The sequence below is a fragment of the Saccoglossus kowalevskii genome, chromosome 18 (genome assembly GCF_978046115.1).
Source record: "Saccoglossus kowalevskii chromosome 18, keSacKowa6.1, whole genome shotgun sequence".
NCBI classification, from domain to species: domain Eukaryota; kingdom Metazoa; phylum Hemichordata; class Enteropneusta; family Harrimaniidae; genus Saccoglossus; species Saccoglossus kowalevskii.
The window spans coordinates 18,831,291-18,845,627 of record NC_140658.1 but is presented as its reverse complement, the minus strand read 5'-3'; the positions used below and the strand labels follow the sequence as shown (position 1 = coordinate 18,845,627).

Below are 14,337 nucleotides of genomic sequence, written 5' to 3'. Positions count from 1 at the left end.
CGCACACATGCTATTTACATGCAAGCAGAGAACAGTTTTTATGCAAATCCGACAAAGAATGCAGTGGTAATTTACTTCACTAATCCCAGTTAGGTCAAAACATATATACAAGGCAGAATTTGATACGTCGAAAAAGCTGTTCTCTGATTGGTCTGACTGTAAGGTGTTAAGGTTGGGTAGCCAATCAGACACAGCCTTGTAAGTTGCTTTGCATAGACTCACTAATTCCGGAATAGTTATTACAGAACTTGTATTTTTGTATGATTGATGCAATGCATCCCAAATTAAAGTACAAATGTACTGTACAACCTTTGGAGTGGCAACACAAATACCCATAACAACCCAGGGAGTGGCAACACAAATACCCATTACAACCCTTGGAGTGGCAACAGAATTACCCATAACAACCCAGGAAGTGGCAACACGAATACCCATTATAACCCCAGGAGTGGCAACACAAATACCCATTACAACCCAGGGAGTGGCAACACAAATACCCATTACAACCCTTGGAGTGGCAACAGGATTACCCATAACAACCCAGGAAATGGCACCACAAATACCCATTACAACCCTGGGAGTGACAGCACAAATACCAACAGCAACTCTAGGAGTGGCAACACAAATACCCATAACAACCCTGGGAGTGGCAACACAAATACCCATTACAACCCACGAAGTGGCAACACAAATACCCATTACAACCCTGGGAGTGGCAACAGAATTACCCATAACAACCCAGGAAGTGGCAACACGAATACCCATTACAACCCCAGGAGTGGCAACACAAATACCCATTACAACCCAGGGAGTGGCAACACGAATACCCGTTGCAACCCTAAGAGTGGCAACAGAATTACCCATAACAACCCAGGAAATGGCACCACAAATACCCATTACAACCCTGGGAGTGGCAGCACAAATACCAACAGCAAAACTAGGAGTGGCAACACAAATACCCATAACAACCCTGGGAGTGGCAACAGAATTATCCATAACAACCCCAGGAGTGGCAACACAAATACCCATTACAACCCAGGGAGTGGCAACACAAATACCCATTACAACCCCAGGAGTGGCAACACGAATACCCGTTGCAACCCAGGGAGTGGCAACACAAATACCCATTACAACCCTTGGAGTGGCAACAGGATTACCCATAACAACCCAGGAAATGGCACCACAAATACCCATTACAACCCTGGGAATGACAGCACAAATACCAACAGCAACTCTAGGAGTGGCAACACAAATACCCATAACAACCCTGGGAGTGGCAACACAAATACCCATTACAACCCACGAAGTGGCAACACAAATACCCATTACAACCCTGGGAGTGGCAACAGAATTACCCATAACAACCCAGGAAGTGGCAACACGAATACCCATTACAACCCCAGGAGTGGCAACACAAATACCCATTACAACCCAGGGAGTGGCAACACGAATACCCGTTGCAACCCTAAGAGTGGCAACAGAATTACCCATAACAACCCAGGAAATGGCACCACAAATACCCATTACAACCCTGGGAGTGACAGCACAAATACCAACAGCAAAACTAGGAGTGGCAACACAAATACCCATAACAACCCTGGGAGTGGCAACACAAATACCAACAGCAAAACTAGGAGTGGCAACACAAATACCCATTACAACCCTGGGAGTGGCAACAGAATTACCCATAACAACCCTGGGAGTGGCAACAGAATTACCCATAACAACCCTGGGAGTGGCAACACAAATACCCATTACAACCCCAGGAGTGGCAACACGAATACCCGTTGCAACCCAGGGAGTGGCAACACAAATACCCATTACAACCCAGGGAGTGGCAACAAAAATACCCATTACAACCCAGGGAGTGGCAACACAAATACCCATTACAACCCAGGGAGTGGCAACACAACTCCACTCGTTGACAAAAGATTAATTTGATGGAATTAAAACACCTGATTTCTTAGTATGACAAGATTTAATCTATTCGTATGACCTGACTTCCAGCACATACATGCACCTATATGGATGCATACTCAATGACCCTTTGAAATACCTGAAATGTTTTTGCCAAAATCTTGGTGTAACATTTTGTAAAGTTGTCTGTACTTTTTGTTAAATGTTATAAATGAATATAATTTTTCTATTGGCAACAGGGCTTGATCAAACTATAAATATATCATTTTCAAGTTCGATAAAGAAGCCAGTTTTAGCCGAATCCAAACTTTGTTGTATGCAACTACACATATATGCAATGCATTATGGGAGAGAACCTGCCATTGTAAATAGTAGAAAGCTACTATCACCCTGGAAACTCACTAAATTATTTGTCAATTTTGTCATGATATTAGGATTCATGTCAATAATAATATATGACTTTTTCATTCTTTGTCCTCGAGCAAAATTTCAAGATACAAATGACTAATGTATCCATAGAAATCAAATGCAATTTTGACCATACTCCATGACATTTGGAATTCTGGTGAGCCCAACTTTTGTTTTTTCATTTTTGATATCCTGATTTTTTGAATTCATGATGATAGCATGACAAACATTACATACAATTTAGAATTCGGATCAAGTCTCCTAAATGAGTACTCTTCTTGTTATAGAACACCCCCCCCCACCACACGAAATTATAAAATAAGATAAATCCTTGCAATCTGCCTCATTGTACATTTGAAAAAAAAGTCTAAATAACAATTATGAAAGAACTTTCCAAAGAACAAACTTTCTTTTTAAAACATTAAAAGTACTATTTACAGTAAAACGTTCACGATCAATCAGAATGAATGTACATAAAAGACATGATTATTTATTTCTATTGGTATATACAAAACTGTACAGGTTCTGTTTCCATAGTAACATTATGTATCTATGGCATCATTTTGTATAAATAAAAACAAACCTGACAAAAATATAGAAAAATTATTACTTTGGCAACTATTCTGTATGAAGGATTACTTTGGTTTTGTTTCTAAAAAATAATTGCATGTTGTGTAATTCTCATGATGGTGGAATAAAGCACACAAAGCTGCAAAGTCCAATCAATTGTGTTTGAAACAGTGATAAAAAAATGATTGATGCAAGCCTGTCGATATTAACAGAGGATAACGTTGAATGTATCAATGAGAAAACTACTACAAGAATACATCAGATTCAAAACTGAGCTCTTATCTTCTACAAGTCAGAGCTGTTGCAATCAAGCATTTTGAAAAAGAGTATGATATCAAGTTTTTCATTATAAAAATATGCTGTCATACACCGAGGAAGGTGAAAGCACCAATAGTTGATTAGCCTCCCTCCCCCTCAAATTCTGGCTACAATGGACAACTTTAGAAAATAAAACAATCCTATCATGAAGTGGATGGGATAAATCGCTATGAAATTTCAGACATATTAGTCTAGCACAATGATGGATTATGATGACGTATAACCGGACGTACTCAAAGAGGAGTCACTTATTTACACACTGTCTTCAAGCACTCTTGTACTGTGCATACAGAGAAGCAGCCGCACACATAAACCAACATTGCAAATTAAAATCAAAATATAAAAACAAAAAAATTAAAAATCAATACATTTGGTCCATACAATTGACATTGGAAGGAATAATCTTACAGCAGCCTTGCGTGAGGTATAAATATCTCCATAGTAGAAAATATTAAATGCTTTTCTATTCTGGATGGTACTTTATTAAGATTTTGTGATTGCACATTGTACAAGTGTATAACAGCGATACATTTTTTTTTTCTTTTTTTCTTTTAATTTTGATCACTGCCAAAATCTGTAAAGCATTAATGCAGTATTAAATGTGCTCTGAGTATTGAATGAAATAAATTAAAGGTTTGTTTCGCCCCTGCCCCCTCAATGCTTTTAATGAAAATTCACCTTGAAACAACATTTTAGTCTATATTGACAGTTATGTGAAGAAGTTTGTCATGTTTTACACCAGTTTTTCAAACTTTTTGTATATTTTAATTGACAGGATGAGGGTTTACAATACAAAATAGCTGTGTATTTCTGGCACAATCTTCTAGGGCTACCGCCGACTCCCATATCTGTAAGAAATGAACAAAATCAAAGGTAAGCTGCGTTGAAATCCATCTAGGGGTGTTTTTTTTTAGTCATTTTACACGAGGAGTGTATGAACTCAGGATAACCTTTTACTGTACTAGGTAAACACAGGATCTTCAGGAGATAAGTAGATCACACGACTTGTGCTGTATTTATTTAGCACATCTTATTTACTCTATTAGAAATGCATTAATGACAGAATTCCAGACCCAAAGCAAAAAAATTTATTTCAGCTGTTTTAATTTTGTATGTTGTTGTGTTATGAATATATGTGATAGCTAAGATTTTCAATATGAACGATATTTGGTTTCAGAGAACTTCTGCAGGGCAACAGTGCCATAACAGTACTGCAGAGGGCTGTGGTGAGTTTCAAAGTTGTGAAGGCAGTTTGAAACAAAACATTTTTAAAATGAGTGAGTTACAAAGACATACGGGCACAACATCAGTCATTGAGGCAATTGCCTTGGAGTTTGAGCTTGTGGAATATAACAACAGTATAAAAAAAAAACATGTGTTTGGTTCATTCTACTTTGCACCTTTATGTGTATAACACAAGTATCCTCTATCAAAACATCCACATGCATTCAGATAATACCGTACTGGAAATGGGTCATTGCCAGAAATGTGTGAATAATACCAAGAATTTTTAATATTTCTCAAATACTTGGATCAAAAGCAATACATAAATCATATACTGTAGCTGCTCACATGCATCTTTATTAGTTCGCATATAAGCCACAAATTATTGTAAGCTAGATCATCAAAATATGACTTATTCGGCCAATCACATGGCTCTGTCAGTTACGTAAGCACAACAAATAAACCAAATATGGTACATACTTTGCAGCCCAGTCTGTTCTTCCATGTATTGGTTGTGCTCGTAGTCCCGGTGATCCTTTAGTAGCAGGGAGAAGTCCACCACCAGCTCTAGCAGTAGGTTTCCAACCATAGTCTGTTGATGACAAACAACATACATACCTTATAAGTGTCTGTATGCATTGAGTTAGTTGAAAATATTCCTGCTTCCTAATACATGCTATCCCACCCAAAATTAATACTTTTATTTCTACTTATTAGTTTCAAGAACTTCCAAGTACATGATCGGTAATGTCAGAAAACTTAAAAATGCAAATATTACAATTTTTTTTCTAACACTGTTAGAAAATGCATATTGACCATCAGAATTTGATTCCATTCGACTGAACAACATATCTAAAAACTAATAAATGATGCAAGTCTGAAAGATGGCAAAATGTCAGTAAAATTACAGAGAATACACTCAGACATATGGATCAATAGACCAGAATGCACTCTGACTATGATCAGGCTAGTGCAGTACCTTCATTACCCAGTGTTCTTACATTTCCTATTCTTTCAACAGTTTTTTGTGATTTAATTCTCCCACTTTAAAGTCATGCACGAAATGGATATCTACAATTTTTTTTTTACCTGATAGCCCTGGTAACTTGTTGTCTTTCTTGGTTACAAACTTTGGAACATATGAACCAGCTGGTGAGTTGAATCTGTCATCTGTACCTGGGTGTTGTATGGCTCTCCTGCCGTAGGTAGCACCAGTGCCGATGCCCCCACCACCACCTATACCACCTGTAAGGATTATCAAGACATTAGAGATAAGCATCACATATGAAATTGAGTGTGACTGCATAATGGGCTGGCCAGGGCTTGAATGGCAAAATGTTAATGTTTAAAGACATGTATACAGTACGGCTACAGCTTCGGTATTCACAAGATATTTTTTATCAATAACTGAGCATTACCAAGCAGTTTCAAGGATCAGGTTGTCAAGTTTTCATCATCTTAGGGTGTAATCAAGTCACTGAATCACGTACAAAATTCTCACTTTGACTATTGAAGATGAAGAAGTACTGGACACTTGAGTTGTTTCCTTAATAGCCATTAGGGAACTCCCTTTTCAATTTATAGGAGGACTATTTTAATAGTGTGTCTGAGTGAACATCGAACATTACATACTTTCCCATAACATACAGATTTTTGGTCAAGTTACTCAAAATATAAAGGGCTTTTAACTATGCTTTCCTAAAGATCAATTTATGTTAGTGTTGCAGTCATCCAATAGTAATATGATATATTGCAAATAAGGATGTAGCCATTATTTTTCGATGTTGGCAACACCTTTGTTGTTTACAGCAGCTGGAACTGCCTGCAGCATTATTCTATGACATGTCTGTGAGCTGAACACAGTGTTTATTACATGACAGCTACTATCAGATCATAACATTATAACATTTGACTCATTCGAATACATCTAATCAGCAGCCATATTATAACTTCATAACTTGTATGCGAAACATGTACTGTTATCAAGAAATCTCCAATAAACAGCTGATTTGGAACGACTGTCATCAGTTATTTAACATTTAACATTTTACATATTTGATATTCATTTTGTTTTTATAGCCATCTAAAATGCAATTTAATTTTTTTTTTTTTGAGGCAGCTGTCCATGGACAGTAAATTATTAACGCGGCTTATTTTATCTTTCTGTAACCATAGCAACTGTTATGGTATAACACTAATAAGGGAGTCTGTGTACTTTATTATTGAAAAGGGCCCAACTAATGAATAAAATAACAAATTTTCTGTGATTTTTTAAAAATATTTTGTTAATTGTGCACCAAGGTGAAATAATACATATTTACTCTTATATTGATATTGATCGGAGTTCAACAGGAACCCGGCAACACTGAATAGGATTGGCTATTTAAAAGTAATACAAACATTTTGTCTATTATTAGTTTATGCCTTACATGTATGGCAGAGAGTTTTAATTTATTTCAAATCCAACATACAACAAACGCAATTTTTTGGATTATTATAATGCGATAGATGATGAAGCAAAACTATTTTTTCCAATAGGATTGCTCTTTTGTAATGCTTTAATCTGAAAAAATGTCTTAAACAAATGGTGTCTGAATTAAAATACCCAATGAATCAGGAGGTTTTGCCCATCAGTTGTCTAAACTTTTCACACAATTTAAAATTGTTGGCAATTTTTTGAAATTGTGTGAATAAGTAAGCAGGTCTTAGTGTCAACAGAGGGCGCCATTTCTAAGTAGGTGCCTCAGTTAATAACAATGTCACGTATATTAATATTCTAGCTATTAATATCAGAGTTATCATCATTATATTAGATGTAACACTGATAACAGCAATAGCTAAGTGCCAATGCAAAATTATGTTAATTAGGGTCAATCTACATCAACACATGATCGGCATTGACCAATCAGTGTTTGTTTTACTTCTGGTTCTTTCAAATTCAGTTGGCTCATGTTATTACAGTGTTCCTGTACCAGTCACACTTTTTTTTACTGCTATTACGACTGGTGTTATAAAAAGACCCAACCCCTGCCTGTATTTCTGTAACGCTGTTCGAAAACAAATTTGTACACACCACACAGACAAGACACAACAACAAAGCAAACGATCTAATGGCAAGACATGCAATACACAAAACATAAGCTATTAATGTCAGTCGTTAGATGTGCATGCAACGGTTAGATACACAACTCAGGCTGTACATTGTATAACATGCACACATTCTACATGTACATCCCCATTACAATGGCTGCCAATTTTAAGCTTTAACTGTTAGCTACAGCTGGGACCCATTACTGTCAATAATTCAACGTGTTCAGTACATTGTCAGTTATATTCACTGAATCTATTTCACATTTTAACCTTCCTACTTTCACAATTTCAACACTTCAGCGACAAGGACACTTAATTTTTACTGGTCTCAATCAAAATTCATGAGAAACTCAAAAATGTCATATAAAATCAAATGACTTTTTTGCATTTATGTAAGTTTGAGATGTGTCTGGCGTTATGTTCACAAGGGAACGTGGTTCATGTGTTGAAAAAACATGTGTGCAGTGCATGGCAACACACTAAAAACATATCTGCATATGGTAAAATCAGGTGATGTGATGTGGTAAATATGAAACAATCACATAATAACATTACAAATGAGAAGATGGTGAAGATAGACAGTGAAAGAGACAAACACTTGCCAAATAGATCATTCTTTCTGTAAAATGACATACCACCCAGATTGGGTTTAGATGGTTGATAAATGCCGGGATAAGTGTTGCGACCGTGTGACGAGTCTTGTTCTTTCTTTGTCTCTTTCTTACTTGAATTCATTCCTGAAATATACAAGAAGTCAATCATTAGATGGCTGCATATCCTCAGCTGGGTTCACACGAGATGGGTTCACATCATTGGGACTCACTACACAAAAATACAATCTCTGACTTCACACTTTGAACCTCAAAGTCAACGTGTGTCATCTTGCATCACACAATTAACCTGTATCATTTGTTTGAGAAATTATTAAAAAATACCTAAAATTGCACGAAATGTTGCACCAACATTTTGGTGATAAAAATGATGGTGTTCAGAATGTAAATATCATTAGTTTGAAATGACATTTATAAGCATTATATCATGTGATTACTTATTTATAAAGACGTCTGAATCAGACAAATGAGTAAACAATATCTGAAATAGCAATAGAAATATTGATGAGGTTTTCTGATATTAAAATAATTTCCCAAGAGCTTTGCTCGGGCAATAAACTTTCTCAAAATTTCACTGAAAATCACAGCTGAAAATTTTTTAATCAGCCATCTTTTTCTCATTTAATGTTTTTCACGTGCTGTACTACGTTGTATGGGCGAGTCCTATTTTTAGTAACCATGATGATTGATATACTGTGAAATACTTTATTTTAGCTGGAATTAATTTTCGCGGAAAAGACTTTTTTGTGTTTTGTATGGAATTTATTTTCACTGATTCTTGACGAGTTGAATTTTAAATATAGGAAAAAAGGTATATTCGCTGGATTTTATTTTCACTGAATCATTCCTTCAGTGAAAATTAATTCCAAGCGAAAATAAAGTATTTTACAGTACTTGACTATATTGAAGATGGAATTGAGGCTTCTATAAGGTAAAAGTAAAGGTCACTACATTTTTTTCATAGCAATTTACATGCATGTCAAATATTGTTTGGTCTGTCACCATGGATACGCCATACAAGACTACTTTGTCTGATGTTACTTAATCCAGAGTTCAGCCACGGGTGGATTACAGGCATGACAGGGAAATGTTGACATAGGAAATTAGACATAAAGTCAGTCTAACAGTTGTCACCTGGTCTCCTGGTATTATCAGTATTCATATCATGTGCCATTGTGTTCACATACTAATAACTTTGACTGTTGTGTTGAGTACCAGGCAATTACAGGAGAAAACATCCATGCAATTATCGCTAGTGAAAACAATGATCGAAAACTTTCAGAGACTGTAGTTTGAGCTAGTTGTTGAGACTCTCTTGAACTAGTGTATTAAACAAGACTATCCCTACATGTTCAACATATATAAATTTGGTTGTTCAGAATTGCCACATACTTGAGTTTGTGTTGGTTTCTTGACTTCAGCCGTTTTCACCGGCTTTTTGACTAGCATTGCACAGCAGTTTGTACACACAGCCAATAGAGATACACAATACAGTGGTGCTTGTCCAAGCAACATAGAATGTCCTGTGACATAGCTCCACCCTCCAGGAATATAACATTCTAATCAATTTTGATCTGATCAGTAGGTGATTTTCCATTCACTGCAATGTCTCATGTATTGCATGTAAGGACCAAATATGAGCTAGCATATTACCAGCATATGCATATCCATTCATCTGTACAAATATATCATTTTTAAAGATGTTGTGGCGTTTCAAACAAGACATTTACCTCCCTCTTAAGTCTCGGTGTGATAGATCATTTAAGAATTGTTTATAACACAACTACATGTAGCTGCAAACTTGGGGTGTATAAAAATGGTAGACTTGATGAAGTACTCGGACAATGTAGAATGTAACTGTACAAAGTGGTAATATTGTTTAATAAGCCAGGGAAAACTGATAACAGAGTCCATAGCACTAAGAGCCAAATGATTTCCAAGACTTTTCCAGACCTTTTCCCAAATTTTCTTGCATTATCCTAAGAAATTTTGACCCTTAATTCAGGCCAACATCATCACCAAAGCTCATCAAAGAATATGGTAGTTCCCTGGAGAAAACAGGCCTTTCTAAAATGAATTAATAACTATGAAGAAATTTAAAGACTTTTCAAAGAGTGTTCTTGTAATTTTAGAGAACTCAAAGACTTTGCAGACCTCAAAAATCCAAAGACTTTCAAAGGATTTTCCCAACACTATGGACCCTGGATAATCCTGCAGCAGTGAACACTTTATTTTTTAATCTTTTATAACATATTGATTACTGGCGCTGTCGTTTCCCTGTCGTTGGAGGATTTCATCAAGTAAAGGGTTAAGACAGCGAGTCACAGTAACACTCGCAGAATTTCGCTTACAGTGACTTTAATCATGAGTCTCCTCAAATTGTGAAAACGTGAAACAGTGAAAATAATATGGCTTATAGTATTCTGAATCTATCACATGATATTTTTTCCAAATTCTGATCTTTTTATTGTTTTTCATGTTTTAGAATTGTTTTAGCTTATTTTGTATGCGTTATTTTGGACTTTACACTAGTTCTGTATTGTGTACGTGCCAAATAAAATATCCTATCCTATTCTGAATCCAGTCTAGACGTTTCTGTTTCATAGTATTCTATTCTATCAAAAATTAATCACTACTGTCTATTACATCTGTTCATTTTATTCAACATGGCAGACACCATAAAAAGTTATTTTTATAATACTGTAACATGTTTAAGTAAGAGAGCATTTATTGGTTTAAAATGAACTGTGACAACCAAGCCAAGCATAAGAGTGCAGAGGTTTCATTTGTAGCACTGACTTTTCAAATAAGCAAAGTAGTCAAAGGAAACAAAAACATACTTTCTTTTGTTCAAGTTTAAGTTCAACTTCGGGTCATGTCAATTACAAGAACCAGCAGATTTGTAAACTATATTTTTATTCTGGAATTCCCAAAATAGTTACATTTGAACACGATTACGGGTTTTTATTTATTTATAGAAATTAAACTTTACTTGCATTATGATACTGTATTCGCTTTATAGAAATGTATGCAATTATGCAAAAGCAACAGAAGAAACATCTACAATATACAGGTTAATAAACTCATAACTTATGAGTAACACATTATAGCAAGTTCAGAAAGAAAGAGACACTGAACACTGCTTGTAAAGATAACTCTATAGAAGACATGCGTACCGGTAGATACAGCAAAGTAGGGAAGGAATCTATATACCCTAATAGTTTGAAAATGGTGCACTTCAGGTCTGTAGGCGGTGCCATTATGTTTGTTGTTTATGCAAAGGGAGATAGCTCTTTAATGACAAACAGTTTGTCGACTGATATAGCTTTACTATTTCAGATGAATAATGAAAATGAATATCAAATCAATCAGTCTAGCTATTTTCAAGATAATATAAATATTCATATACATAAATTCAAAGCTTTCTGGTAAGTCATTTTCAATAAGCCTGACAGCAGAGCTAATAAAAAATCTACAGAAGTGTTGTTCAATGATAAGGTAAATGTTTTTCGGATTGAAAATAGTTTAACTTTGAATGGTGTTTCATGTTTTGTCCAGTGGAAACACACTAGACATTTTTGCTATTTTGAATCCAACTTGCACATGAAATATTAACCAAACGGCAACAGTTCACATGATTTGACCATATATGGTTACATCAGTTCTACTTTTAGTAGATCAATCAACTGCTCGACTGCAATCACTTGCTTGCTACATATTAATGTTTGGTCAAGCCTCATAGTGGTCAACATGTACATTTAGTTTACATGTGTTGTGTACATCACCATTACCCTGCAATTATCAGCTCAACTTGACTACTGAAAATTTACAAAGAATGAATACTTTGTTTTCTAATTGATAGACTGATTTGTCTATCACAAATTGAGCAATAACATTTAATTGTTCAAATTTATGCTTAGATGCAAATACTAACAAAACCAATACTATTACTACCATAAGACTACATCACTCAAAATGGTGCCATAGCTAGACTTCCAAGAAATATTCATTTTGAGGTCACCTTCTTGCATTGTATGTCATTACATGTGTAGTAGAGCTCAAATGTACTGAGGGCGTAGTTATGGTGATTACAATCCAAATATAATAAATCATATTTAAGTGGATTCCTGACTAAGCCATTTTTAATTACTTTGGGTTGTATTCTAGTGTAGCATACAAATGCCACAAAGTTCAAGCAGCTAGTAAAACAGAATATTAAATGTCAATTTAGTGTATTAGAAACTTGACTTTGAATATTACTGTAATTTTATTTAATGACAGAAGGATTTTATAACAGCCTGCTAACATCCCCAAGTCATAAAATCACAGAAATTCATGAAGACAAAAATGTGATGATTTAGAGAATATTTCTTTCTTACCTGGCAGGTATCGAGATTGTCTTAAATAATGTTGTTTTGCTGATGAGACAGATGAACGACCAGAGTCTATCCTTGCATTACTATAGCCATGCTTAAGCAATGAGAAACCAGACTTCTTTGCAGCGGGTGATCTGCAATAGGAAACCATAAATTTCATATTGGATATTTTTAAAACTAAAATCGTTTTACAGCAAGTCTCAGAAGCATTGGGGCAGCAAATTTGCAAACGCGCTAGCGAATTGGCTAACTGCTTTGGTTTTGACTGAACGGTTAGCTTTCAAATCGCGCTGGCGCGGTCCTGTGGTCACACTCACTCTGGGTGAATCTATATAAAAGCAAGGGCCATCATACTTTAGTTTGATTGCAATTTCGCTTTCAAATATACGAAGGAAAGTGTTCTATTTTTTTCGTGTAATGAGGTGTTCGTATACAGGGAATGTCCACGCAAACACGAGTAATGAATTCGAATTTTATTAGCGGTTGGTTAAATGTAAACCCAACGAATCGTTTGGATGTGAAAATTTATTTTCTCTCTGATTTGTAGGCAACTGTTTCTCAACTTTTAGTAGCAATCAGTGTTCAAGATGGCTACCTCCATATAGTACCGGTAAATATCAGTGGATTAATCGCACTGTGACCATTCTCAGGCAGACCAAGGAAACTACTTTCACATTATCATCCCTTGCGAAGCAAATCATTCAGAGGAATCCAGACATGTACCAGGCTATATAAAAGCATTCCATGTTCCCTAATGCAATATACCGGTAGACTCGCCTAGAGTGGACGCAACCATGAGTTGGTGCCAGCGAGATTTGAAAGCCAACAGTTAGCCAATTCGCTAGCGAGTTTGCAAATTGGCTGCCCAAATTTTTCTGGGACTTGATGTAGAACCTTTTCCAAACTAAGTTTGCCTGAATATGACACTGCTCACAGAAATAGTGTATTATATCTACTGTGAGTATGAAAACTACATTTACTGACAAATTCTTGATTTTCACTTCATTTTTGCTATTTTCACTGCAGAGATAAATTAGTGATAAAATACATTCTATACAAAACACCCAAAAGGTCCTTTCAGAAGTATTTTATAGTATATATTATATATATCCGGAATCAATGAAATCTGATTGTTTTTACCGCTGTCATTTATCCGAGATACTAATAGAGCAAATATGATATCTATATAAAAAAGGCAAACATTAGAACAGAATCTCACCCAAATATATCATCATCATCGTCCCATTTTGACTGTTTCCTCTCTTTCACAGCCGGCAATGCTGGTTTTTTTGCATCCATACTAAAATCCAAATCATCCATGAAGTCATCCATACTATCCTTAATTTTCGGTTGTCCCCATCGCCGTCGCCCACTCTTCGCAAGATTCGCGTTTTCTTTTTTAACAGTTGTTGTGGATACAGTTGATGTGATTGACGGCAACGGGTTGTTTGACATATCACTAAGGTAATTGTCTTTTTTATTGTAAGTATTCTCCTGTTGCTGTGGATTAGACGGAGGGTGTGGTTCCACCGCAGGTTTAGCGTGACGAGCTAACACAGGTTTCGTGGAAAATGAAAAATCATCATCGAGGTCTATTTTTTGTTTATTTGGGTATGAATATTGAGGTACTGGAGGGGGTTGGGGCTGTGGGGGTGACACCACAGGTTGATGTGCTTTTAAGGTATAATCTGAGAGTTGAGACGATACAGGAATGGATGGTTGCTGTGTTTTCTGTACGGGTCTTGATCCTAAGTTTTGCCCTACTTGGAAGTAGGGATATCTTAGCGTCTGAAACAAAAACACAGTCAGAATTAGTGTTAGTA

At 35.9% G+C, this 14,337-nt stretch overlaps 1 protein-coding gene across 2 annotated transcripts in view; it reads right to left on the bottom strand.

Moving 5' to 3' along the window:
• Positions 1-1,959: 1,959 nt before the first annotated feature.
• The window catches only part of LOC100367705 (serine/threonine-protein kinase MAK-like), a 38,476-nt gene continuing 26,098 nt past the window's right edge, over positions 1,960-14,337 (bottom strand). The window contains exons 9-14 of one of the 2 annotated variants that reach the window (XM_006811040.3): positions 13,734-14,302; positions 12,518-12,648; positions 8,130-8,264; positions 5,527-5,682; positions 4,918-5,029; positions 1,960-4,061 (exon numbers count right to left, since the gene is read on the bottom strand). In XM_006811040.3, the coding sequence (XP_006811103.1) occupies positions 4,043-4,061; positions 4,918-5,029; positions 5,527-5,682; positions 8,130-8,264; positions 12,518-12,648; positions 13,734-14,302 (1,122 nt within the window). In that variant the 3' untranslated portion in view covers positions 1,960-4,042. The remainder of the gene's footprint in view (positions 4,062-4,917; positions 5,030-5,526; positions 5,683-8,129; positions 8,265-12,517; positions 12,649-13,733; positions 14,303-14,337) is intronic. The other variant, XM_085493248.1, reaches the window with a different exon arrangement.